This window comes from Gopherus evgoodei, chromosome 3 (genome assembly GCF_007399415.2).
Source record: "Gopherus evgoodei ecotype Sinaloan lineage chromosome 3, rGopEvg1_v1.p, whole genome shotgun sequence".
Taxonomy (NCBI): Eukaryota; Metazoa; Chordata; order Testudines; family Testudinidae; genus Gopherus; species Gopherus evgoodei.
Genome location: NC_044324.1, coordinates 194067174 through 194093446, shown reverse-complemented (window position 1 = coordinate 194093446; position 26273 = coordinate 194067174). Strand labels below are relative to the sequence as shown.

At 42.1% G+C, this 26273-nt stretch overlaps 1 protein-coding gene across 1 annotated transcript in view; it reads right to left on the bottom strand.

Annotated features, from left to right (window-relative positions):
• NRXN1 (neurexin 1) overlaps nt 1–7728 on the bottom strand; it is a 1285455-nt gene extending 1277727 nt beyond the window's left edge. The window contains 2 exon segments of the mRNA XM_030557741.1: nt 1516–3058; nt 7603–7728. Coding sequence (XP_030413601.1) covers nt 1516–2254 — 739 coding nt within the window. The 5' untranslated portion in view covers nt 2255–3058; nt 7603–7728.
• Between the last annotated feature and the right edge of the window lie 18545 nt (nt 7729–26273).

Here is a 26273-nt window from a genome sequence, read left to right as displayed (position 1 = left end):
TATTTAGATCAGTATAGAATATGTTCTCATCCTACAGTGTCTTGAATTATGTGCTAGTGAAGGTACAAGTTTGTTACACTGTGAAACTACCCTTTATTGTTCTTTCATTGTAATGATATTTACAAATGTAAAAAGACTTGATTTTTTTCCCAACTGGCAGAGCAGAGATAAACAGCTGACAAAGTAAACAGGATGCAGAATGACTGTATGTATAAGTATTAACACTAAGGACAAAAGGTGTTACATAATAAAGATCACCCACAAATAACGCTTTCTTCTTTTCTATGGTAAGTGAAATTTGATAGAAATGATACAGGCAAATTACTCAGCCATAAATGTCATGTAACTGCTCAATGACCACCTTCATTTGGGATACATACTGCCTATTTTACCTTCTTTTTATGTTTTTACGTTCAAATTTTTATATGAAGTTTTATTATGTCCTTTAATATATTCTATTATTTTTCATAATTCTCATTCACATACCCCTAAATTCTGTTCTAAATACACACACAAAAATTCTCTGTCATTTTACATAGCTGCAAAGTAGTTGCATATGAACTAGCAAAATTAAGAATAATGTATTGTTAAAAAGCTCTAGATATGTTTGCAAAATAAACATGTTCACATTGCTTCAAAATCCCCAATAATAACGGACACTAAAGATGAGTCTCACTTCCTCAGTGATTTATTTGTAGGCGAGAAACCAGAGAACATCTCCTTTTCTTAGCTCTCTTACTGGTTATAAATATTCAATCATTTCCCAGATGTGGGGTAAATATTTTCCACTTCCCTTGTTACCCTCTGTCTACATGACTGGCATTAGAATTGCTAAACATATTACAATACTATGCCATTCCCCTTGGTGTGAAACTATAAACCCCTTGTTTAACTTTTCTCATCAATTAAGGAATTTCACAAATAAATCACTGATTTTAGTTCAAGCATGTAGTAGACTCTGATATCAATAAATATACCAGCATGGAGAATGAATAAATCCAGGCCTCCCCTACCCCCAACGAAAATTAAACCCAGATAATTTCTCCGCTATGCCCACCAAAAATCAAATAAGGTCCCTATCCAAGTATAATTCTACATTACCCATTTCTTACGAATAAACTCAGATTGCCCTTTCCCCTGTCATGAATACCCTATATTACTCCCTCTCACACCACAAATAACCCCAGGTCCCCATCAACAGGAACAACCCTAGTTTACCATGAAGGAGAACCCCAGATTACACCCTGGCTCAAAAAGAATCCCAGATTACACTTTCCTCTCTCCCAACTTTGGAGGAAATGATCACACCATATTCTGTCACAGAAACACTTGGAGGATGGTCGAGGGAGGGTTGAGATACAACAGAGGGGTCAGGGATGAGGTGGGGAGGGGGAAAGTACAGATGAGAGAGAGAGAGATTCACTCTTACGGAGGAAACACCATGCAGACTTTATCTGCTACCTTTTCCCTCCATTAAGGGAGTGGTTGGTAGGTCAAGCTAAAGTGAAGTCTTACCTTCACTGCAGTCCTTCCCCCGAAAGCCAGTTTGTGAGCAGTCGCAGATAGCCTGGTCATTGAGCACTGAGCAGATGCCACCGTTGAGGCAAACATCATCCCTCGCACACAGGCGGCTCTGCTCATCATCCAGCCGAACCTCCTGACTCTCCACAGGTGAGGCCTGTGTATAGTTGACCCTGACATCAGTTATCCAGCCCTTGAACGGCTCCCGGTCCTTCACTGAGGAAAGCGTCAGTTTCAGGGTTGCTGAGCGGAGCTCGGGTGGGAGCCCACCCAAGAAGAGGCCACTGAAGACAGTCATGTCACGCCGCTTGGACTTCACTTCCACCCACTTTGCCTCGGTCTGGTCAATGAGTAGTGTTGTGTTCTTAAAATGGCGGTGGATGACCACTGTGTGCCAGAGGTTGTCATTTACAGCTCTGTCAGTCAGCAGGGTGGCAGGCTCAGCACAGAAGATAGAGAAGCTGAGCTGAAGCCTCCCCCCTTGGGTCAAGATCAGCTCCAGGAAGTCACAGAACCCCTCATCATCAAAATAGAGGACCAACCCACTAGAGCTGCGTGTCTTCATATTGAAGCTCATTTCACTCTCACAGCAGGCATTCCACTTGGGAAAGCGGGTCCATTGGCCCTCAGCCCCTGGGAACTCCAGGCCACTGCCAAGCTCAGCCCAGCAGCCCAGCAGCAGGGCCAGCCACAGCAGGAGGCAGCCCCCATGCTTGAGGAGCACAGCCCCCATGCTTCGTGGGGTTGGGCGGGGGAGAGGGGGGTGTGGAGGGGGGAAAGGTGGGAGGGGGGCTGGAGCAGACAGGGTAAAATCTTTCCAGTCACCTCTCACGCTAGACAGTTGACTCACTCTTATTTCCCCTTTACACTGTGGTTATTGTAAATGCCTCCCTAGCATGAGAAGCCCAGGTTGTGAGTGCCCAAGATGCACGTCTGAGCTGGGATCCCTTACAAGGAATGACCCACGTGTTGAGTGGTCAATCTTGGCTGAACTGCAAGAGATCTTCAGCAAAAAAGAAGGCACCAATAGACTTACTCACTTATCAACTTGGTTTAGCAAGAGGTGTCTAGGGATGTATGAGTCAGCAGAAATTTTACCAAAACCCCACATTACCAACTTTGGAGTGGGGGGAAAAATGTCAAAAAACCCTTCTCCAAGTGGATCCACAAACCCAGTGAGAATGCATCAGTATCCCAATGTGTGTGGACTTCTTTTTACATGTTATCCACCAACTGTATTTTCCCAAGGGTTTTTCCTCTCCTTTCTCAGGGAATAAATTACCAGTTCCAGCGCTGCCTTCCTAGGACAGATCCTCCTGTTGGATCATGGACTGCCTGCCATGGTGTTATAGCAGCAGAAGCAGACCACAGGACTCATTACTCATGGTTTCCTGCGCTGCCTCATTCCCAGTGGGGCTGGAATCCAGAAGCTGTCAAGCAGCTCAGTAGCTACTTGACATGCAAAGCATGACAGCTTCTCTTCTGTTCTCCTGTACAAGGCCAAAACAATGATCCAAGGTTTTTTGGGTTTTTTAATCTGCAAAGAATTAAAACAAACCAGTATCAAATTATATCCTACAAACATTAAATCACATGACTAATAATTTATCTGAGTTTATGCTTAATTTGAACTATTGTTTAAAGTAGGGAAAAGAAACTTGTAAATACATTTGGAGGTACTGAGAATTTATATCTTGTTATACTAAACATAAACCTTATGCTAAAATAAGCTTTTTTGTGCTGACTGTATAAAGATTGCTACTTACTGTTTCAAACATTGAAAACATTTTAGTACCAGATTTCATTTTTGTAGGACTTGTTATGCTCAGAATGAAAGGGCTGTTAAAAGGCATTAATTATTCTTATTGATACCTGATTTTCCCTTTAATTTAATTCATTTAATAGAATATCTGCATCTGTGACACTATAGAGCAATATTAATGCATGCCATGCCACCTAGCCTGGTTCTGATTATTTCCAGTATGTTTAAGAACATGTAAAGTGGATCAAACACCCTGCAGGGGCAGCTGGTTTGAATTTATACGGCATTATTTTCACAGAGTGAGGCAGAATTACAGTGGTTTCTTAGAAGGTGTTCTGAAAATTTCAAACTATCATTTTTCTCTGTCATCTGACCTCTTTTGCTGCTAAAATTATCTGTTACGCAGGGAAAAATCCGAATGGCATCAGATATGCTGCTGACATTATGCACCTCACAGTTCAGCTAATATCAAGTGTTTAATATTTCGGGGTTACGGTACAGTATTTTGCATAGATGCCCAATTATCCGTATTTAAGAGGGACACCCCTCCGTCCCCCATTTTTTTAAAATAAACAATGTATTTGCCACAATCCAGGCTGTTCCTCCGAACAGCTCTCTCAAGCCGAAGCACTGCAGGAGCGTTAAAGGGAGTGTCCCCCATATTTCTCCCCTCCCGGACTGCTATGTATATGCTTCCCGGCAGATGCGTATTTGCTAATCGCTCCCTCCGCTTTAAGGGCTCTGCCAATGAGCACCCCTCCTCCCCCGCCACCTCCATTCTAGTTGTGAGCCGGCAGCCGCCAAGCAGGGAGAATTTCGGCTCTACTGCCCGTGCTGAGCCTTCCCCGTGGCTTTTGGGCGTGTAGCTCCGGAGCACAACGCTGCAGGAGCGGCCCCTTCCCCGGGGCGCTCACACCCCGCAGCCCCACGCCCCCGGCGTGTGCTGAGCCGCTAAGTGCTCCCCCCTTACATTTTGTTTGCCTGTTCGCAACTTCAGCGATGTTTGCTTGTTGTTTCCAGAGGAACAAGCATCCAAGGGGAGCAGGGGGACTGGAAACTTCATGGACAGCAGCGGCAGCGACTAATGGCCAGTCACCTACTGCGAGCACCACGCAATGCAGAGTGGGCAGGCACCGGCGAGGCTGTCCCCGGCCTTTGTTATCCCCCAGTCGGTGCCAGCCCTCGGCAATGCCGCTGGACGATCAGAGACCCTGGGTAGCGCCTGCTGGAAACGTGTCACCCCAGGAGATGGCAACCCCCAGCAGAGCAGAGCAGAGCAGCCTCCGCCCTGCTCATGCCTGCCCCAGCCCAGGCATGGAGCGTCCGGACACAACAGCGCAGGGTCCAATTCACGCCCTTTCCTCGTAGCCAGCATTAATTTATTGTACCGCATTGAGCGGCTGCTCGGCACATACCGGCCCAGGTGCTCAGGCTTCAGCACCAAGGCAGCTCTGCCCTGCCCGGGCTTCTCTGCTTGCCCCGCTCCGCCCGGCTGACCGGCTCCTCCCCTCCCTGCAGCCGGGGACAGGGAAAAGATTTCCCTGCCCACCGCGATGCTACCCAGGCGGGACAGACCCCTGCAGCTCCCGTCACGCAATCCCCTGCCTCCCTCCCTCTGTCCGCAGCCCCCAGCCCTCTCCCACTCGTGTTCGGGGGGGAGCGTCTGTAGGTCTGTGTGCGCGTGACTGGAGGGACTGTACGCGTGTGGGGGCAGTGTGTGTATGTGACTATGGGTCGGGTGAGGAACAGTGCGCGTGACTGTGGGCCAGTCTGAGGGAGTTAGTGTGGGGAGGGGCGGGGGGGTGTCAGTGTGTGTGACTGTGCCATGGGTCTGCTGAGGGTGTCAGTGCGTTTGTGACTGTGGATCTGTGGGGTGTCAGTGTTTGTGTAACTGTGGGTCTGTGTGTGGGGGGGAGCAATGTGTGAGGGTCAGTGTATGTGAGATTGTGGATCATCTGTATGTGGAGGGGGGGAAGAAACGTGTGTGATTAGTATGTCTGTGCGTGTGGGAGAGAGACAGGAGAATTCCCCGTGTGTTTTTGTGGGGTCAGTGTGTGTTTTTCTGTATGGGGGAGTCTGTGGGGGTAAGAGAAGGGATCACTTGGGGTGTAAATTTACTATAGTGCTTGTATGATAGCGTCATTGTATACGAGACATTGTGCGCGAGAGAGATAAACGGGGTAATTCTGTGTGTCTGAATGAGATAGAGCAGTAGGAGGTTACTGTGTGTACGTGAAGGGAAAGGGATGAATATATGTGTTACTCTATCGGTTTCTCTTGTGTCTGGGACGCGAAAGGGGGGATGTATGAGCGGAGGAGCCTTGTGTGTGCATATGACATTGTGATCGTGGGTCCTTGTGCGACTGATGGGGCACTGTTTGCATAGCCTGGTTTCATATATATGTGTGAAAGGGACGGGTGGAGCTTTGTGGGGATTATAACGTGTGTGGAAGTGGATTAACTGTGTATGGGGGAGTCGTTTTGTGTTTTGGGGGGGTAGTTGTGATGAGTTGTGTGTCTACATTGGTATGGAGGGGAGGATTGAAGAGTGGGAGAGATTGTAAGCATGTGACACCGTGAGAGAAAGAAAGAGAGAGAGAGACAGAGAGAGGTGTTGGGAGGGGCGCAGGGGTTCACTATAGGGTAATTGTGTGTGTGTGTTTCCCCAGGAATAGGGATTCAGGAAGGGGCACAGGTAAGTGATTTTGTGTATGTGGGGGAGCCACATGAATGGGGTTGATTATGTGTGGGAAGACGTCCTGTGTGTGAGGTGCACATCTAGAGGGAGTGTGAAAAAAGCAGTTATATGTATATGTTGAGGGAGAGGAGGGATGTACAGCAGGAATGGTTCCGTGTGTAGTGTGAACGTGTAGGGAAGGTGGAGATCAGGAGGAGGAGGACGGGGGAAATGACCAGCTGGTGTGTGTGTGTGCACAGGGAAGGTGTGAGCCTGGAGTGAATGACAGAGCGATCCCTACAGCTGTCAGCGGAGAGCCATAGAGCCAGGGGATCCCACTTGAAGATCTTTTCTAGAGGAAATTGATGACACTCTCTCTCGTTCTCTGCCTATCTGTCTATGCCGCTTCTCTCTCTCTTTCATACATATACGCACATATCACAACAACAGGGGAGAGAGAGAGAGAGAGAAAGAAAGAAAGAGAAAGCGGGGGAAAAAACCCTAACTGCTTACTTATTATGATCGCTACATTTCATATACTATCGATAAACAGCACAGTCTGTCTGTCTAGTCATTTTGAAAGCAGGAGAGGCAGCTTTATTTAAAGCAGAGGGCAAATTATTTAGCATACATGTTTTAAGTGGACCCTCGGGTACAAACCTCCCCCCATACAAAACACATAAGGTGAGAATACTGGACTCTGCTGCTCATCGGTTAAGTAAAATGCTTTCCTGCCTCCCCTTCATAACCATTTTATTCTTAAAAATATGTTTTAGTCCCAGGTGCCCTAACCGAGCTTTTTGAAAGGAGAGATCCTCATAGGTCAATCAGTCCTTAATAAATGGCAGGTAAGTAGGCATATACAACCCTTGGCGGAATCCTTATTGTATAAATATCCATAGGATTGTCTCCTGGTGCGGGGAAGACCTACAGAGTTCACAAATTACAGGATGAAATAAAAGCATCAAAAAACAACCTTGCTTCAGCCAAAGAGTGAAGCGCCCTAATTCAAAAGCAGTCTTAACAGTATCATTTTTTTCTTTTTCTTTCATTTCTACTGATTTCTAGAACCAAATTCTTTCCTAAGCGACCAGTATGATCGATTCTGCTACCCGTACAGTCTGCAGTTATATTTATTTTAATATGTTTATGATATAATTTCTACCCGTCTAAGAACCCATGCCATCAGCAAGGACCTTAACAGATTCAAAGATATATAAATGCAGCTGGGTGTCCTTTTTCTGGCTCCCCATGAAAAACGTCCCAAAATATCAATTCACTCCCTGCATAAGCCTGCTGTTTCTGTCAGCCTCCCCACATTCAAAATATCTTCTTTTCCACTGACGCTCTGACTTCACACATTTAATCAAAGCAGCTGACACAGAAAAATTGCCGAAAATTGATTTTATTTTTTGAGTCTCCAAACCACCAGTCTGCCTTGCAATTGATTATAAATCACCGCATCCAACCTCTAACTTACTACCTCAGTTCCACCATCTCATCTCCTTGCCATCTACCTATTCAAAACGCTGCACGCAAACCAGCCTCTTGTGAATCCGACAGATCCAGGCTCTGTTAAATGGGGCTTTCCTCCCCAACCTCTCTTTCCCCATATCCCACAAACCAGCAGCCAGCCATTTACCTGCTTGGATTTTCTCTTCAGCTTATAACAGAGCTCGAAGCATGTGTCGGTCAAAGAGAATTTCCTTAGGTCTTTGAATAAGGCAAGTGCAGTTGCCTTTTCAGCGGCGTCAGGCTTGAGCTTCTATCTCCAGGAGGGAGGGAGGGGAACAGAAAGGAGGAGACGGTCACATGACGCCTAGTGCTGCCTGTCTGCAAGAGGAAGGAGGAGCTGTGCTCTCTGCAGCATTGTGGACAGCAGTATCTCCGTACACAGACTGTAGACAGAGCCATCACATCACTGAGTAGAAGGGCCTGCACTTTTTCAACCGGGCCAAATGCCTCCCAGGTGTAAACATAGTGGAATCAGGGGAGTTGCACCAAGATGTGAGCCTGTCCCTAGAGGGCTCTAAATTCTTCAAGACTCAGTTTATATGGATAGGAGCACTGAACCCTCATACCAACTTCACAGGCTTTCCACAATAGGTACTGGCTAGCCCCGCCCGGTGCTGCATGGCCTGTCACTCTCCTCTACAGCTCAGCCATCTGCAGGAGACAAAACTCCCACCCTGTCACTCCAGGTCAGCCTTTAGGGAGTCCCAAGACACTTCATTAATCCCCAGCTTTTGCATCCAGGCAGTACCCCACCTAGTATCTAGAACCCACAGCACTTTCAGTATCTTAGGTGTGGGTAACAAGGCCAGTGGCCTTTACCCTTGTCTCCCATTATGTTTGGGTGGCTGCGGGTGAGTCTGACCTTTCCTTGGGTCTTTGGGGAAAGCCTGAGGCCCTTCCCCTATCTCTTACTCAGGGGGGCTAGCAGTGTAAGTCCTGCTTCCTCAAAGCCACAAGGAATCTTCTGTCAAATGAGCCCCTGGCCCCTTTCCCCTCCTGCAGTGACAATAGTTACCTCAGTCTGAGCCTGGGGGAGTGGCAGCACACTATACATAAAGTTTCCCCCAGCTTTGGAAACACTGTCCAAAGTAGGGAGTGGTATGGATCCTGTTTCCTGTAGCCAGGCCTGTTGAGAGAAATTTGGGACCCCAGTACATCATGTTTGCTGGGCCCCCACCCCCTCCCATTTCATTTTATTTACTCAGATGTTACTGACATTGGGGGGATGGGTTCCAGAGCTTGGGGCCCTGGTACAGTTGTTTCCTCTTGTGCCCCCTCTGATCAGCCTTGCTTGAAGCACTCTGTATTTTCCTGTTACAGAGGAAGGAAAAGGAAAGCTTGTTCCTTCAAAGTCTTCCAGCGATTTGCAGGGAGGAGAGGAAGTCACCCTCACCTTGTCTGGTGTATCCCTAAAAGAAAGAAGATGGGAGAGCAGACAATGGAAGCAGCTTGTTGGTTGCTCCAGCTGCATTGTAGGGATAAGGTCACATCCTGTACTCCACTAATTAGATCAGGCCACCTGTACTTGAACTGTTGAGGGAGAAAGGGCAGGAAAAGACATCCCCCCCCCCCCTTGGAGCCCTTGAAGAGCAGTGAAGTGTCAATCTATCACACAGGGGAAGAAACTATTAACTCATCAAATATAAGAAGAGGATCCTACTGTGATATACGACCTAGTGTGCATGTGCATCACTGCCTCCTATTGGATGATAGCTGTGTATGCCACTGTTACATTTTGATGGCTGTAGTCTAAACAGGATGAAAGTCCTACTACTAACACAGCTAGCAGAGCTCCCCCTTTAGTTTGGATGTTAAAAGACCTGTGTTTTTTTAAGTCAAAGCTCCTACATTCTTCCCTAGATAATATACATAGTGAAATGGTGTTCACTGTTTGTTGTCATGGATTTGTTACAGTTTTTGGATATAAATCTAAAAGGACAGGAGTATCAACTGTCTAGTTTCTATATGTATCACTGCTGTCTTATGGATGTAACATAAGTCCTGTTAGAATGTTTGACTATGTTGCCCTCTAATGTTTGCAGTCTACAGAACATATATGCTCTTTTAAAGATTCTTTGTTTCAATCCGTGTTTGGGATCTGAAGGTTCTGGTAGAGATTATATTGATTTTTCAGTTTGGTGGCTGAATCGACAAATTAAAATAAAATAAATACATACGTTTGGTAAATTTCAAACCAAAAATGATTATTGTTGTTGTTTTTCTTACTGAAACAAAAAACAAAAATAAATTCACTTGACTCCAACAAAATGTTCAGAACATTGTTTTGAAGTGATTTTTTAATAAAATGTTGATTGAAATGACATTTTGAAATGAAATTTTGATTCCAAAGTGTTGTTTCAAAATGAAATGTTGAAACAATTCATCCAAAAAAAGTCAAAATATTTAGACATTTCTTATTTCTTCTTCCCTTTTTAATTTTATGTTTTGTCTGAATCTAGTCATCATATTTGTCCAGATTTCACCCAGCTCTTGTCCTAGGTTCTATTCCTGATTCAACATGTGAGTAGTTTGGGGTGACTATAATGTTTATTATTTGTAGCCATGGATTTATTACACAGGGTCTTGAAGAATTAGGAATGAGGTGTTTGTGAGTGGTTTGTATGTGAAAACCTCTGCATAGGGTCTAGAATCTTTTGCAAACATAGACTGAGTTCTTTGAAAACTATTTGTACAGTTCTACTGTCAGCCTTCCAGGACACTAAAAACTCAGTTTGGATTAAACCCCCAAAACAAATAATGTCAGAAAAATATTACTTCATTCCCATTGTTAAATCCCACTGTTATCCATGTAATTTTTTAAGGCATCCTTCCTCACAGATGACAGGTTTGAGGAGGTTACCAAGCAACATGTTAAGTAATGTGAATAAGAGCTTTACTAGATATGTAATGTATCTTCAACACTTAGAGAATAATCAGACATTCCTTTTGTTCAGCCAGATGAGAATCACATCCCGTTATTTTCAAATTAAAGGAGTGGGAATTTCTCTAGATGGTTCTAAAAACTTGACCTGTATGAACAGAGCAATGAACAAACTTCTCCTTTGCTAGGAAAAACATATAAAAAATAGGTTGCAACAGGTCATTTGTTCAGATGACTTACTATTTTATTGCTTTAAAGTGTAACAGTCTTGTGCATATTTTGAAAAAATCAAAATTGCATTTTTGTAACATTTAAGTTATTGTGTATTTCTTTTAGCACTATTAAGCAAGTCAACATTTTCTAATTTAAACCCTATTTTTACCCTACTCAAGTCAATGGCAAAACTTCTACTGAATTCAGAGACAGCATACGGTGTTTAGTGGCAAAGCCAACACCTAGCTCACATAGAAATACCAGGTACTGAAGAGAGATGTGGGAAGAGGAGAGGAATTCTTCTGTTACCAGGCTGAGGAGTGGCAGCAGCTTCCAGTGTAGCCTAAGCATGAATATTGTTTCTTAAATCTGTTATAGGAAGACAGGGAAGAGGTGGCTACGGAAAGTTCTAGGCAGAAGCAATGCTTTGAGTCAGAGAAAGAGTAAATTATTGAAATATTATTTTCCTTTTTCTGGTAAAGTTCTTTGTTCAGTGTTAGAATAAAGTATGTCTTTCTGTGATTCTTTACCACAGTCACATGGCATAGCATAAGATGTTGACTCATTTTAAAACAGTATGAATAAGTGGAAAAACAACTGCCAAATTTATCGTTCCACAAATCTTTCAGTTCTGTAAGCCTATGGAATGATTTAAGTGGAAGGAGTGCTTCACCAGATTCCTAATCTCAATTAAACTTAGCACAAAGCATTCATTTATGCAATGGGAAGGGATTTATGCAATGGGAAGGGATGAAGAAAATATTTATAAATCTTTTCTCCTTACTCTGTGATACTTAATGAAGAGTGAATAATATTTGTGAAAAATCAGGAGAGTATTTCACTCTCAAAAGAAATGTGACACATTATCAAACACTCAGATTCAGAGATCTGCAAGTCTTTATAAAGGGAATATGCAGAGGATTGTGACTTTGGTGTCATTAGGAAGTATATATAAAATTGTCTAGTGTTTGAGATTTTAAACAAGGAACTGGTGGACAAATTTCAGTTAATACCAGAGCTGACTCTGGAACAGGCAGTGTACATGCCACGGCAATCAGACCTTTTGAAAATGCAACTCATCCAGCAAAGAAATAGCAGAAGCTTAGTATAAAAGTAAAGCATTCTCATGTGGAATAAACAAGCACCCAATAATGCATCAGAAGACCACTGGAAATATGGAAGGTATGAAAAGGGAAAAAAGGCTATTTCAGAGCCTGAGATGAGACCTACCTCTAAATTAAAACAGCCCTGGATAGTAGTCAATAGCACAAGGGGAAAGATATATTTATTAGGTAAATTCAAAGCCTGCACTACCTACAAAGACACTGAATATTGGTTTAACATCTGTGTCAATAAACCACAGTTAAGCTTCATAAAAAGTACAGAAGAAGTTGGGACGGTGTTTAGTGATAACAGCTTGTTTACAAGACAATCAGTGCAGATTCTATTGAAAGAGTGAACTGTATTCTTTGCATTTCACACAGCCCAGGGTGAAGGAAGAACTTGACAGGAGAGAGATGAATGGTATAATAGAATCATAGACTTTAAGGTCAGAAGGGACCATTTGTCATAAACAGATAGCTAAGGGTTAATGTTCTTTTACCTGTAAAGGGGTAACACCAGTAACCTGAAACACCTGACCAGAGGACCAATCAGGAAACAAGACTTTTTCAAATCTGGGTGGAGGGAAGTTTTGGGTGTGAGTTCTTTGTTCTTTGTCTTGTGTCTGTGCCCTCTCGGCTCTGAGAGTGATTTTTCTATCTCCTGGCTTTCTAATCTTCTGTTTCCAAGTTGTAAGTACAAGGATAGTAAGACAATAGGTTTATATTGTTTTCTTTTGTATTTACATGTGTGTAGTTGCTGGAATGTTTTAAATTGTATTCTTTTTGGATAAGGCTGTTTATTCATTTTTCTTTTAAGCAATTGACCCTGTATATTGTCAACTTGATACAGAGCCTATTTTTAATGTCCTTTTTTCTTTCTTTTTATATAAAGCTTTCTTTTTAAGACCTGTTGGAGTTTTTCTTTAGTGGGGATTCCAAGGAATTGAGTCTGCCACTCACCAGGGAATTGGTGGGAGGAAGAAGTCAAGGGGAAAATCTCTTTGTGTTAGATTTACTAATCCTGACTTTGCATACCCTCTGGGTGAGGGGGAGAGATTAGATCTCTCGGTACTTGTGTTTCCAGGACTGGAAGCAGGGAATGTCCTAGGGTCGTCCAGGGAGGGGAGCCTGGGAGGAAGTAACAAGGAAACAAGGGGAGGGGGTTATTTCCCTTTGTTGTAAGACTCAAGGCATCTGAGTCTGGGGGTCCCCCAGGGAAGGTTTTGGGGAGACCACAGTGAGCTAGGCACTGTATAATTCTTAGCTGGCGGCGGCGGTACCAGGTCCAAGCTGGTAACTAAGCTTGGAGGTTTTCGTGCTAACACCCATATTTTGGACGCTAATGTCCAGATCTGGGAAGAAATGTTATGACACCATTATGATCATCTAGTGTGACCTCCTGCACAACGCAGGCCACAGAATCTCACCTACCCGCTCCTGTATCAAACCTGTGTCTGAGCCATTGAAGTCCTCAAATCATGGTTTAAAGACTTCAGGGTGCAGAGAATCCTCCAGCAAGTGACCCATGCCCCATGCTACAGAGAGAGGCAAAAAAAACCCCAGGGCTTCTGCCAATCTGTCCTGGAGGAAAATTCCTTCCTAACCCCAAATATGATGATCAGCTAAACCCTGAGGACATGGGCAAGACTCACCAGCCAGACACCCAGGAAAGAATTCTCTGTCGTATCTCAGATCCCACCCCATCCCATCACAAGCCACTGGGCATATTTGCCACTAGTAGTCAAAGATGAATTAATTGCCAAAATTAGGCTATCCCATTATACCATCCCCTCCATAAAATTATTAAGCTTAATCTTGAAGCCAGATATGTCTTTTGCCCCCACTACTCCCCTTGGAAGGCTGTTCCAGAACTTCACTCCTCTGATGGTCAGAAACCTTCATCTAATTTCAAGTCTAAACTTCCTGATAGTCAGTTTATATCCATTTGTTCTTGTGTTCATATTGGTACTGAGCTTAAATAATTCCTCACCCTCCCTGGTATTTATTCCTCTGATATATTTATAGAGGGCAATCATATTTTCTCTCAGCCTTCTTTTGGTTAGGCTAAACAAGCCAAGCTCTTTGAGTCTCCTTTCATAAGACAGATTTTCCATTCCTTGGATCATCCTAGTAGCCCTTCTCTGAACCTGTTCCAGGTTGAATTCATCCTTCTTAAACATGGGAGACCAGAACTTCACACAGTATTCCAGATGAGGTCTCACCAGTGCCTTGTATAACGGTACTAACACCTCCTTCTCTCTACTGGAAATACCTTGCCTGATGCATCCCAAGACTGAATTAGCTTTTTTTTATTTCACAGCCATATCACATTGGCAGCTCATAGTCATCCTGTGATTAACCAATACTCCAACGTCCTTCTCCTTCTCTGTTACTTCCAACTGATGCCTCCTCAGCTTATAACAATAGTTCTTTTTATTAATCCCTAAATGCATGACCTTGCACTTTTTACTATTAAACTTATCTTATTATTATTACTCCAATTTACAAGGTCATCTAAATCTTCCTGTTTGATATCCTGGTCCTTCTCTGTATTGGCAATACCTCCTAGCATTGTGTCAGTCTTAAACTTTATTAGCACATTCCCACTTTTTGTGCCAAGGTCAGTAATAAAAGGATTAAATAAGATTGGTCCCAAAACTGATCTCTGAGGAACTCCACTAGTAACCTCCTTCCAGGCTGACAATTCGCCTTTCTGTACGACTCATTGCAGTCTCCTCTTTAATCAGTTCCTTATCCACCGTTCAATTTTCATATTCATCCCCAATCTTTTCCAATTTACCTAATAATTCCCCATGTGGAACCATATCAAATGCCTTACTGAAATTGAGGTAAATTAGATCCACTGCATTTGTCTAAAAAATCTGTTACCTTCTTAAAGAAGAAGATCAGATTGGTTTGGCACAATCTACCTTTTGTAAAACCATGTTGTATTTTGTCCCAGTTACAATTGACCTCAATGTCCTTGACTACTTTTTCCTTCAAAAATTTTTCCAAGATCTTGCATACCACAGATGTCAAACTGACAGGCCTGTAGTTGCCCGGATCACATTTTTTTCCTTTCTTAAAGATAGGAACTATGTTAGTAATTCTCCAGTCATATGGTACAACCTCTGAGTTTACTAATTCATTAAAAATTCTTGCTAATGGGCTTGCAATTTCATGTGCCAGTTCCTTTAATATTCTTGGGTGACGATTATCTGGGCCCCCTTATTTTGTCTATATCTGGGAAATTGAAGTCTCTCATGATCACACAATTCCCATTAGTGTTTACTTCATTAAAAACATTAAAAAGGTCTCTATCCATATCCAACTCAGATCCCTGTGGTCTATAGCACACCCCAAGCACTATCCCAGGGGAGGCTATAGTAACTTTCTTCCCCAATGTGATTTTTGTTCAGACAGACTCTGTCTTATTCAGTCCATCCCTTCTTATTTCTTTACAGTCTACCTCATCACTGATATACAATGCAACTCCTCCACCTTTGCCTTTATTTCCGTCTTTCCTAAACAGCACATAGCCTTCAATATCTATATTCCAGTCATGACTATTGTTCCACCATGTTTCTGTTATCCCTATAATATCTGGCTTCATTTCCTGCACCAGTAACTCTAGTTCCTCCATTTCGTTACCTAGGCTCCTCGCATTGGTGTACAAACCACACTTAGGTTTCATAAAAAGTATAGAAGAAGTTGGGGTGGTGTTTAGAGAAAACAGCTTGTTTACAGGACAATCAGTGCAGATTCTGTTGAAAGAGTAAGCAGTACTCTTTGCACTTAGCACAGCCCAGAGTGAAGGAAGAACTGGACAGGAGAGAGACGAATGGTATAATAGAGTGTACTACTGAATCAACAGAGGATATGAATTTATAGTGTTTGTTAAGGGCATATCTATATCTGTATACACATACAGAGGATCAATGATAGATTCAACAGGAAATATATACTCTCCAAGTTAATTGGTGTAACAATATTCTCCTAACTACAGATCCAATCCAGGGCTCACTGAAATCAATTGGAGTCCTTCCGTTAACTTCAGTGGGCACTGATCAGACCTGAGGTGCACATAGAGGATCCTGGTGAGCCCCAGCTCACCCTGACAGTCCAAGCTGACAACTTTTATAGTGCATTTCAGAAGATACTACTTCTGTCAGCTACTTTTAGGTCTCACAAGTAGTCCAGAAATCTTCTGAAGGAAAATGAAGAAGACTCTGCGATTCCTGGAGGGAGTAAAAGTTTATATAGATGACTCTTTAATTTATGGGAAGTCTGAGGAAGAATAGAACATAAGGTAAAAAAGGTTTTAACCAGGGTGCAAATTGGAAAAAAAACACCAGGTGATGATACTCACCCAGTCTACATTAACAGTATTGATCATGATCTGTTCTCACAGCATTTGCATGACTCTTTTACAAGACGTGCGTCTCTCCATCCCATCTGGTGATTACTCCCTCCTCTATTTCTTGGGAGTGTGGAAGGTGGGGAGGAGGAGGATGAGGAGAGGTGAAGAGGAAAAAAGGGGGAGGGGGAGAAAGAAATCACATGTGGAGAGGAAAAGGAAAGTTAAGGGGAAGAAACAGAGCAGAAGAGAAAATGGAGAGGAAAAGCAGAGAGTAGACAAGGAATCCCCCACAAACAACCATAAGGAGGCAGCATAGGCCATGGTGGGCAGGAAAGAGAAACAGGAGCAGCAGTGTTAGGAGGGGTCTGCAGGGCTAATGGTGGTGGCTTGCTAGGTAGTTGGTTCTCTCCTGTCCTCTGGGAGACTTGGTTGTGACTTTGCTCACAAGGCAAGGTGATGCAGTAGCTGTCTGAGACAAGGGTTTTTACGCTCCATCTTGGAAGCTGCAGTTTTGAATGGTACATCACTGGCATATCCAGGTGTGGCTCCAGGCCCCAGCACACCAAGCGCGTGCTTGGGGCGGCATGCCATGGGGAGCACTCTGCCAGTCACTGGGAGGGCGGCAGGTGGCTCCGGTGGACCTCCCGCAGGCTTACCTGCGGAGGGTCCGCTGGTTCTGTGGCTTCAGTGGAGCACGCCTGTGGGAGGTCCACCGGAGCCGCGGGACCGGCGACCGGCAGAGCTCCCCCTGCGGCATGACGCCATGCTTGGGGTGGTGAAATGGCTAGAGCCACCCCTGGGCATATCACAATTGAGGTTCAGGGACTGGTATGAGGCAAGATGGCATTTGACTTGAAGGAGGTACTGACATAGTGTATGTGTGTATACTTGCCTAATTCAAACCCTGTCAAGACAGATTATGAAGGCAATTGAAGATGCTGGAATATATTTAAAAATGGAAAAATATATACTGCAAGCCCCTCGCACCTCCAACTAACCAGCTTCAGTACTGAGAGCATTGTAATTAATAAAGAAAGATGAGTGCAGAACATAGAATTGAGATACAAGCATGCATCAGAATATATGTAATTCTTGAAATTGATTAATTTTGGAGTTAGCTCATACCTACACTGTCCTGAAAAGGTGACACTCTTTATGAATTGCTTAAGAAAGATTGTGCATCAGAAATAAAGCACAGGAGCATACTTTTGAGGACCTAAAGACCACATTCCCACTATAAAAATTTAAAGATGTTTCCAACTTCACTCTCATTTCAGAAGATTCCAGAAGTTATGTTTTTGGTGGTGTGCTTGTCCAGGTACATGGAGATAATTAGAAGCCCATACTAAATTGCTATATGCATTTTCCAGACTCTGTCACCAGGTTTACTATAAGAGAGAAAGCAGTTTTGGGAAACATATGTACAGGTGTGAGTTTCACAAGCAATTTGCATGGTTTTGATAATTTGAAGCTTCTGGTAATCCTCAACTATTCATACCATTAAAGACCTAGACATGGTGCCCCTTAGATTGCAGAGATTGCTCATGTGTGTCATGACATTTAAACCTTTTGCAGGATATGCACCAAAGAAGTCATTAGAAGTCATTAATAGATGCCTTATTAAGTATCTTAGTTGACTGCTGACATTCTCCAGAGGCTTGGGATGATAGAGAAACAAATGTAGGTACCATTCTGGGTGGCCTTCTATCCTCACTGCAGAAATTGAAAATCATTAAAATCGCCCTTATGCTGATATATAATTGCAGATGGTGTCCAAGTTTACGAAAGAGATAAGAGAGATCAGTTGGCCCAGTTACTTATAAGGGGTCCCACATCCAGTCTGCAATGTCAATTAAATACAAGAGAATCTCTTTGAAGCTGAGGGCAGTTGTATTCTAGGCCTATTTTCAGAAGAACATATTGGAAAGGAAATATAAGGAACACTGGAGCCTCACGAACGATGGAAGTGAGCATATATGTTGGCGGGTTGTCCTAGCTTAGGGCATGACTTAAAAAACAAGGTGGAGCTATGTGAATCTTGAAGAATGACCAGAAAAACACAACTCAATGATCCTCTTATACTCATTGATTCAGCCAATAGGCCTTGGAAAATAATAGTGCTAGGCCTTCAGTAAAGAAAATGGGAATGCCTATCTGGTAGCCTTTTTTTCAAGATTTGTAAAAATTCTTCAAATTATCTAATGGATTGATTTACATAGGAACATGGGAATTGCCATACCAGATCAGAGCCAGGGCTCAACAGTTGTTGTTTTCAACAGTGACCAGCACCAGACGCTTCAGGGTGTAAAAACCCCAACAATACACAGATAAAGCTGCCTCCCCATGAAGGTCTTATCCTGTTGTGAATTGTTGGAGACTCTCTTAAACCCTGAAGCCTAAGGTTTAATATGTCTTCCAAAACTCTGTTTTTAGCATTAGCTATTATAACTCTGGATATTCTTGTTTTCCACAGAAATGTCCAATCTCTTTTTGAATTTTGCTAAATTCTTGACCTCAACAACAAACCTAACAAACAAGTAGTCCACTGAAGTAACTTTTATGAGGACCAGTATGTATATATGTATTATTGTTATTGTTGTTATTATTAGGCTCATGGTAGTGACTAAGGGACTCAGTGAAGTCAGGGCTCCATTGTGCTAAGTTCCATGCAAACCCATAGGGACAGATTCTGACACCCTTACTCACACTGAGTAGTACCTTACTCCACAAATACTCCCATGGAAATCATTATGGAGTAAGAGGTTGAGTAAAGGTTGTAGAACCTGGCCAATAGTAAATACCAGTTGCTGTTTCACAGGTAGGTGAGTGTTGGGGTATGTAAGGTTTAAGTAAAGACCTGGGTAACTGCTAGCATGGTATTAGGGAGGAAGGCATGAGCAGGCACTGTCTCTTCGTTTATTAGATAAAGTGCTATCTCTCTCCCTCCCCTTCTGCTTGTTAAGGATTGATAAGTGTTGCAGCTGCATAAGGAATGTGTGTGTCTAAAGAATACCCTTTGTGTAAAGAAGTGTTATCTCCTCTTCCCTTCCTTTCCCAGATACATAAATGAGCTTGGGGTCATGGCCCCTTCCTCCCTCCCCTGTGAACTGCTGATTATTGGAACTTGTGGCTACAATTACTGCAAAGAAATGTATCTTCAAGGTAAAAATGTCTGTCCAATATGCTTAATGCTGTAAACAGGGTGGGTATAATTATATTAGTATATAGCTAGTAATATTCATTATATGGGCATTCATATTATCTAATAAGGGTTTTGGGGGTGTTGTAGTAAATGTGGGTATTTACATATTAACTTAGATAGAAGAGCGTGAAGTGATTAACTCAGTGCTTACTTGACAATTGGGTCGAGGGGAACAAGTATCAATCAATCAATTTACTCAATCAGCCTCTGCATCAGCCTGCTCATTCTCTAACAGTCAGACTAACAGGCAGGGGGAGGGAGAAAGAAAGAACAGTAATAGGAGGATGTTTTGGTGTAGACTAGCTGTGTGAACACTTCATAGATGTTGTAAACAAATATGCAGCAGCAATCAGCGAAATCATAGCTCATCACAGCTGCCCGATTCTATACTTGGACCTTACACTGTGAGTGCTGAGCACCCTTAACTTCCACTGAAACTTAATGCAAGCTGAGGGTCCTAGCAAATGCTTATCTCTTTTAGGATCAAGCCCTTTGAGAGTTAAAAGAAAAACTCTGGTTATAATAATTTGTTTTATAGTGTCACTTTACCCTTATGGAAAAATGAGTATACTTGGTATAATTCAAGCATTCTACTTAGCTACACTAAAAGTCTGCCAAGAATACTAAAAATATCTTACTTTTCATAAGGGTATAATTTTCCAGTAATCAGAAGATATACTCTGATTCAAAAATTGCTGCAATTGTTAATGTTGGTGAGAATTACTAACACATTTGTGGTTAGAAAGCATACAGTGAGGTTCTTGAGAGCAGTGTTCAAACTGTAAAGGATGCACCTGCTCAAGAAGCACTCACTAAGGGAATACTGCAGTGTGCAAGATGGCTAATATTTTTTCATTCCAGGGCAACTTTGTTATCAAAATGTCTAACTTTAAAACCTTTCAATAAGGGAAGGGGGATTTACCCTTTACTGTAAATGGAATGTTAATTTTTATTGTTTTAAAATCTTCATTCATTTTACTTTTGTTTGGTCCAAACAATCTGTCTTGAGGCCCTGGAGTTTTAGTGTTCCCAGGTGCTTGCAATATAGCGCAGTAGTAGAGAGTATGAGAGGAGGAAAGCAGGGCTATCAAAGAGGGGTTGTATTGGAAGAGAAATTGAAAGATAACAAGGAGAAGAAGACAGAGAAAGAATTTTTGTGGGGATAGTGAAGTGATGATGGGAGGAAAGGAAGCAGTAGAAATTTGGAGAGAAGGGAATAAGGAAATGCAGATGGAGATGGGGTGAGGGAAGGGTGAGCAGAGTGAGTAAAAGTGAAGAGAAGAGTGATCCGAGAAGAGTGAAAAATGAATTTAAAGGCAAACAAAAGCTAGGTTCCAGGAAGCAAATGTGGATGGTATGATGAGACAATACGGTAGGGCAAGGACCTATGGACAAAAGAATTAATGAAGCAGTGTAAGAGATAAGTTTGTGCAGGGCCTAGTGGATATTATGAGAGAGAAGCCCAAGTAGTAGGCACTAAATATGCTAATATGTTTGTCACACATAAACACACAATTGCATTCAAACGTTTTATCTTTATTTCACTTATTTTTTAAGAGCCATTTGTAAACAATAGTAAACAGCAGAATGATGGAAACCCCAGCATACTTTCTGCCATGTGCCTGCAGCCATGAGTTTATTTCTTACACATCATCAAAAGCCTTCCTTTTCAGGTCAAAAGTTGGCATCCATTTGTGCACCTATTCCCTAGAAACAATGAACCAGTCATAATATAGGTTGCAATTGGGTTTTTAAAAATGCCCCTCCCTGCAAAAATAATTTCAGTGTTTGTTTGAGTCATATTGATACATTTCACATTGTTTCTTTTGTTATAGCCCTCGCATTGCTTAGTTCAATGAACACAATTGTTCTTTGATGTTGCTCTTTCTCTTTGATTCTTTCTAGCCATTAGAACCAGATCATCTGTTTTTAATGTTTATCAATTAATTAAATCTGTGTGAAAATACTGTAGATACCTAAGCAATAGGGGGAAATGAAGAAAAACTCCTTAGAATTCCAACAGTTATCACAGAATTTAGACAAAATGGCTCTGATTTGCTGTCCAATCAAGTTATTCTCAGTGTGGTAATGGAGGAAAGAGGGGCAAGGCTTTAAAACAACATTGTGTTTCCCCTATACTTTGGATGGGTAGGGACCTTCCTGGACCACAGTATAAATGATGCTCCAACTTATCCTTGGCAAAAAGTGAACAGGGCCAAAGTGCAATGCTTCTAGAAATTCATGGCCAGTGGAACAGTCCTAAGGGTAAAGCTCTTGGCTGCCTCCAGTATGTACCTTCCCCCCTCCACCGCCAAATCACATCTGAGGACTGAGTCTATTGAGATAGAGGTGGCAATGAGAAATCCAAAAGGTGTCTGAGGGAGTCAGAGGCTGAAACAGGACAGAGATAGATTTGAGATTCTTCCATCCCTGAGATGGTAAATAGAAGTATAGGAGCAGATGAGATTTTCTAGGAAGAAATAACAAAAAAATACAACAGGAGGAGACTGATGATAGAATGCTCGAGTACACTAATAAAGATGGAGAGAAGGGAGGAGGAAGATCAACCAAAGATTATGTTGAAGTTGCAGTGAGTAGAGAAAGAAAAGAACCATGAAAAAACAGAGACATTAATTAAATTGTAAGGAGATCAAATGGAGGAAGAGGAAATGATCAGTGGGGTTAAAGGCAATACAGACTGAATAGAAATTCTCCTTTGACTTTGTTATGTAGACATTGTTACTTAGTGTCCTTAGTAGGTGTTTTCTGTCAAGTGGAGAGAGCAGAAACTAAGTTGAAGAGGAGGGAGAGAGTTGGGGGGAAAAGGAAGTCAAGGCCTGTGTGGGAGTCACTCCAGAGTGCAACCCAACAATGTTAAGGAGAGGAAACAAAAGAGGGAGGAGACAAGCTAGTCACCCATGTGAAGGTTGAAGTCATGTAGGATAGGGGAGATGGGCTGAGTTGGGAAGGAGAGTTAATCATCAAAATCAGGAAAGAAAGAGTCAGGGGAGGGATAATGATCTTATGGAGGGATAACGGAAATCAAGTCGAATAGCATTGAAGTTCAGGAGGAGACGAAATGTAAGAAGGAATTGGCATCAGCCGGAAAAGACAATAGGGACATGATTCTTATATCAGCACAGCAGCAGTGGATGAGTTCATGTGGCTGGCCTGTGGCTGTTGAATGAAGCAAGGGGAGGAGAGATAAGCAGGGAATGTAAACCTGATGTGGGACTGAAATGTTTATGGGGAGGGACAGGAAGCAGAGAATGAGGCAGAGATGAGATGAAGATTTTGGAGGGTTGTCATAAACAGAAAGTTAAAGGTTAATGTCTCTTTTACCTGTAAAGGGTTAAGAAGCTCAGTGAACCTGGCTGACACCTGACCAGAGGACCAATGGGGGGACAAGATACTTTCAAATCTTGGTGGAGGGAAGTCTTTGTTTGTGCCGTTTGTTTTGTTCATTGTTCGCTCTCGGGACTGAGAGGGACAAGACGTACACCCAGACTTCTCCAAATCTTTCTGAATCAGTCTCTCATATTTCAAAATAGTAAGTAATAGCCAGGAAAGGCAGATTAGTCTTATGTTTGTTTTCTCAACTGGTAAATATGTCTTTTTGCTGCAAGGATTTTTGTCTCTATTTGCTATAACTTTGAATCTCAGGCTGGGGTGGGGGGAGTCCCTCTAGTCTATATGAATCTGAGTACCCTGTAAAGCATTTTCCATCCTGATTTTACAGAGATAAATTTTACCTTTTCTTTCTTTAATTAAAAGCTTTCTTTTAAAGAACCTGATTGATTTTTTCCTTGGTTTAGAATCCAAGGGCTTGAGTCTAAACTCACCAGGAATTGGTGGGGGGAAAGGAAGGGGGAGGGTTAATTCCTCTTTGTTTTAAGATCCAAGAAGTTTGGATCTGTGTAGCCTTTCAGGGCAACCCAGGGAGGGGAGAGTCTGGGGGGGAAAAAGAGGGGAATGGTTAATTTCTCCTTGTTTTAAGACCCAAGGGGTTTGGGTCTTGGGCTCCCCAGGGAAGGTTTTGGGGGAACAGAAGTGTGCCAAACACAGACTTCTGGCTGGTGGCAGCGTACCAAATTTAAGCTGGTAATTAAGCTTAAAAGTGAACATGCAGGTCCCCACTTTTTGGACGCTAAAGTTCAAAGTGGGGGGAAAAAAAACCTTGACAAGGGTTAAGGGAGGAGAAAGAATAGGTGATGCTGAAATAATAAAAAGCAACAACATAACAGAGTTCTTGGGTCCTGAACTGGGGCCTGGGGAGATGATATGTTGTTTAAACATGGAAGAGGAATAGTGGGAGTAAACAAGAACATGAAAGCCAAGAAGCACAAGATAAGGGTGAGATTGTGACACCGGTTTCTAATCTTGAATTGTGCCTTAATCCGTGAGTTGTCTCGTTGAAGTCAATTGGACTACTCATGGTTATGGTGCTACTCAACACAGGTAAGGGTATCAGAATCTACCCATAAGTGAGGAAATCCTAGTGAGAAGGAGCCTGATCCTGCTCTCATTTATGTTGATTTTACATTGATGAAACTTCAGTGTGTTCAGACATTACTCCTGATTTATCCTGGTACATGTCAGAATCAGGTGCATTGTGTGCAATGGCTATGGGGGATAGCAATGGAGAATTAATATTAAATTAATATTTACATTTCAGTTTGGATTCTGATATCCAGCATCACAACATTTTTAGCTGTTCAGATTGGAGAAGTTAATTTTGGAATAATAAGAATAAATAGTTTTAAGTATATTTAACATGAATGAAAGCCCATATTTGACAAATGATAACAAGCTGGTATATATATTCAAGCTTTATAGGCTGGATTACAGTGAATGAATTGTTACAGCGAATTGGAAACTAAGAATTACTCCTTAGTTTGCCTTTCAAAATTATATTTATTTTTAGTTACTGTATTTATTAAAGGATATTACAGAAATGTCTTCCATGTGGAGGGATAAATAGTAGATGACAAATTTAAATACCCATTGTGTGAGAGTAGTAGCCCTGGGTCTTGCAATAAAAGGTTAGCATTGTTATGCAGGTTGCAGAAGAAAATAAATGTGGTATGCACCAATGCTTTGATCCTGCACTTTAACTAATGTGGGATTCCACTCCAGTTTTTCTCCTGGTTCTGAGAGCTCATATAGATTGTCAGAAGTTCAGTGAATTAATGCTACAGGCAGATAAACACATGGTTTTTCCTGATCTTTGCAGATTTTAGGACATTGAAATTATTCAAATTACGCACAGTTTGCCCAAACAGCAAATTAGTATTATGCACCTGTAGCAAATAGAATATAGATATTTCAGATAAAGTATGAACATTCAGCACAATTTTACCTCATTAGCACGCCGGAGGTAGAAGTGTCTTAATTCTTTACGGTTGCAAACACTGTTTCTGGCATCCATGGCCATTTTATAATTTTCCGTAAAACCTTTAGTCAAAAATAAACAAATTACTATGAAAAATGTTGAGAAGCCAACCCAATAGGTCGTTCATTTGCAGTGTGAATTACTACATGAGAGTCTAAAAAATGCTTTGTCACTCTGACTGTTTGGGATACCAAGGAAGAGCCCTTCCCAGAGTTGGACTGGATGGATCTGTAGCACTGCAGCTTTGGAAGAAGTTGCTTCTTGTTACTAGCAGCTGGGGTTATAAAGAACCTGTTCAGAACATATGAAGTTGCATTTTGGAAGGAAGGATTAAGATGTGCTGGGAATAAAAAGGATGCTTAGAAAGGATATGATCCAGCTCCCATCGAAGTAAATGAAGGAGATGGAGTCAAGTATCAGAGAGGTAGCCATGTTAGTCTGGATCTGTAAAAGCAGCAAAGAATCCTGTAGCACCTTATAGACTAGCAGACGTTTTGGAGCATGAGCTTTCGTGGGTGAATACCCACTTCGTCAGATGCATGTAGTGGAAATTTCCAGGGGCAGGTATATATATGCAAGCAAGCTAGAGATAACGAAGTTAGTTCAGTCAGGGAGGATGAGGCCCTGTTCTAGCAGCTGAGGTGCAAAAGCCAAGGGAGGAGAAACTGATTTTGTAGTTGGCAAGCCATTCACAGTCTTTGTTTAATCCTGAAGGAGATGGAGCAGGCTCAAAGAAGGAAAAACTGAAAATTCCTCTCCTGGCTCTCATCCTTGCACATGGTTCCCATTAGGCATATGACCTCTTTGGGGATTGAGGGGCAAATGAGTGCTTAAAGTCCCATAAAGTGGTGCTTACCTTGATATCTGAACTAAAAGGTGGAGAGTGTTATAGTTTGTATCTGCACACTTAGTTTTTGTTTTTTCCAAAAATGCTATTTTTTCTCATATTCTTGAATGAAAAAAGGTTAAGGACTTGGAAGTGCTTTAATTTTAGTTCTCTGCTCACTTACCTTGGTAAAATATGTACTGCAAGATTCATTATCATATGTGAAGACTACTTTCTAGAGGGTGTCAGTTAATTTACCCTCAATAGCTGCTTCATTGTGGTATTCCATTAATTAGACCAAATCTTCAGACCCTATTAATAATGTCTTTGTCTGCTCTTAATGCTCACTGTTATGTTCCTTTCCAGGCTTAATTTTGGCTTTCAACTTTTTTTTTTAGTTGTTTGCATGTTTACCATTTTTAATAAGCCTCTTCAATATGTAGATTTTTCTTTGACTGAAATATGTTCACCTGTTCATTTTGTTAAGTCTACAACAGCCATTGTAAAAGCTGGCTGTGCTCCTGACAGGTAGCCTAAGACAGACTTTCTTCCAATGTGAAAAATATATCATTTGAATATTTTGAAACTGGAACAGGGAGACAGTTGTATACCCTTAGCAGAGAGTATATTAGAGAATATTCACATTAGACACATTATTAAATACATTTAGAACTATGCTAATAACTGTCACCCTTAATGATGAACTATCAGCCCAAGAAAGGTACGTCACTATCATTGTGGACAGCTAAGCGAAGACATCTGCTCAATGTGCAGATCTGGTCAAAAAAGCAAAATATTAGGATGCACAAGGAATGGGATGG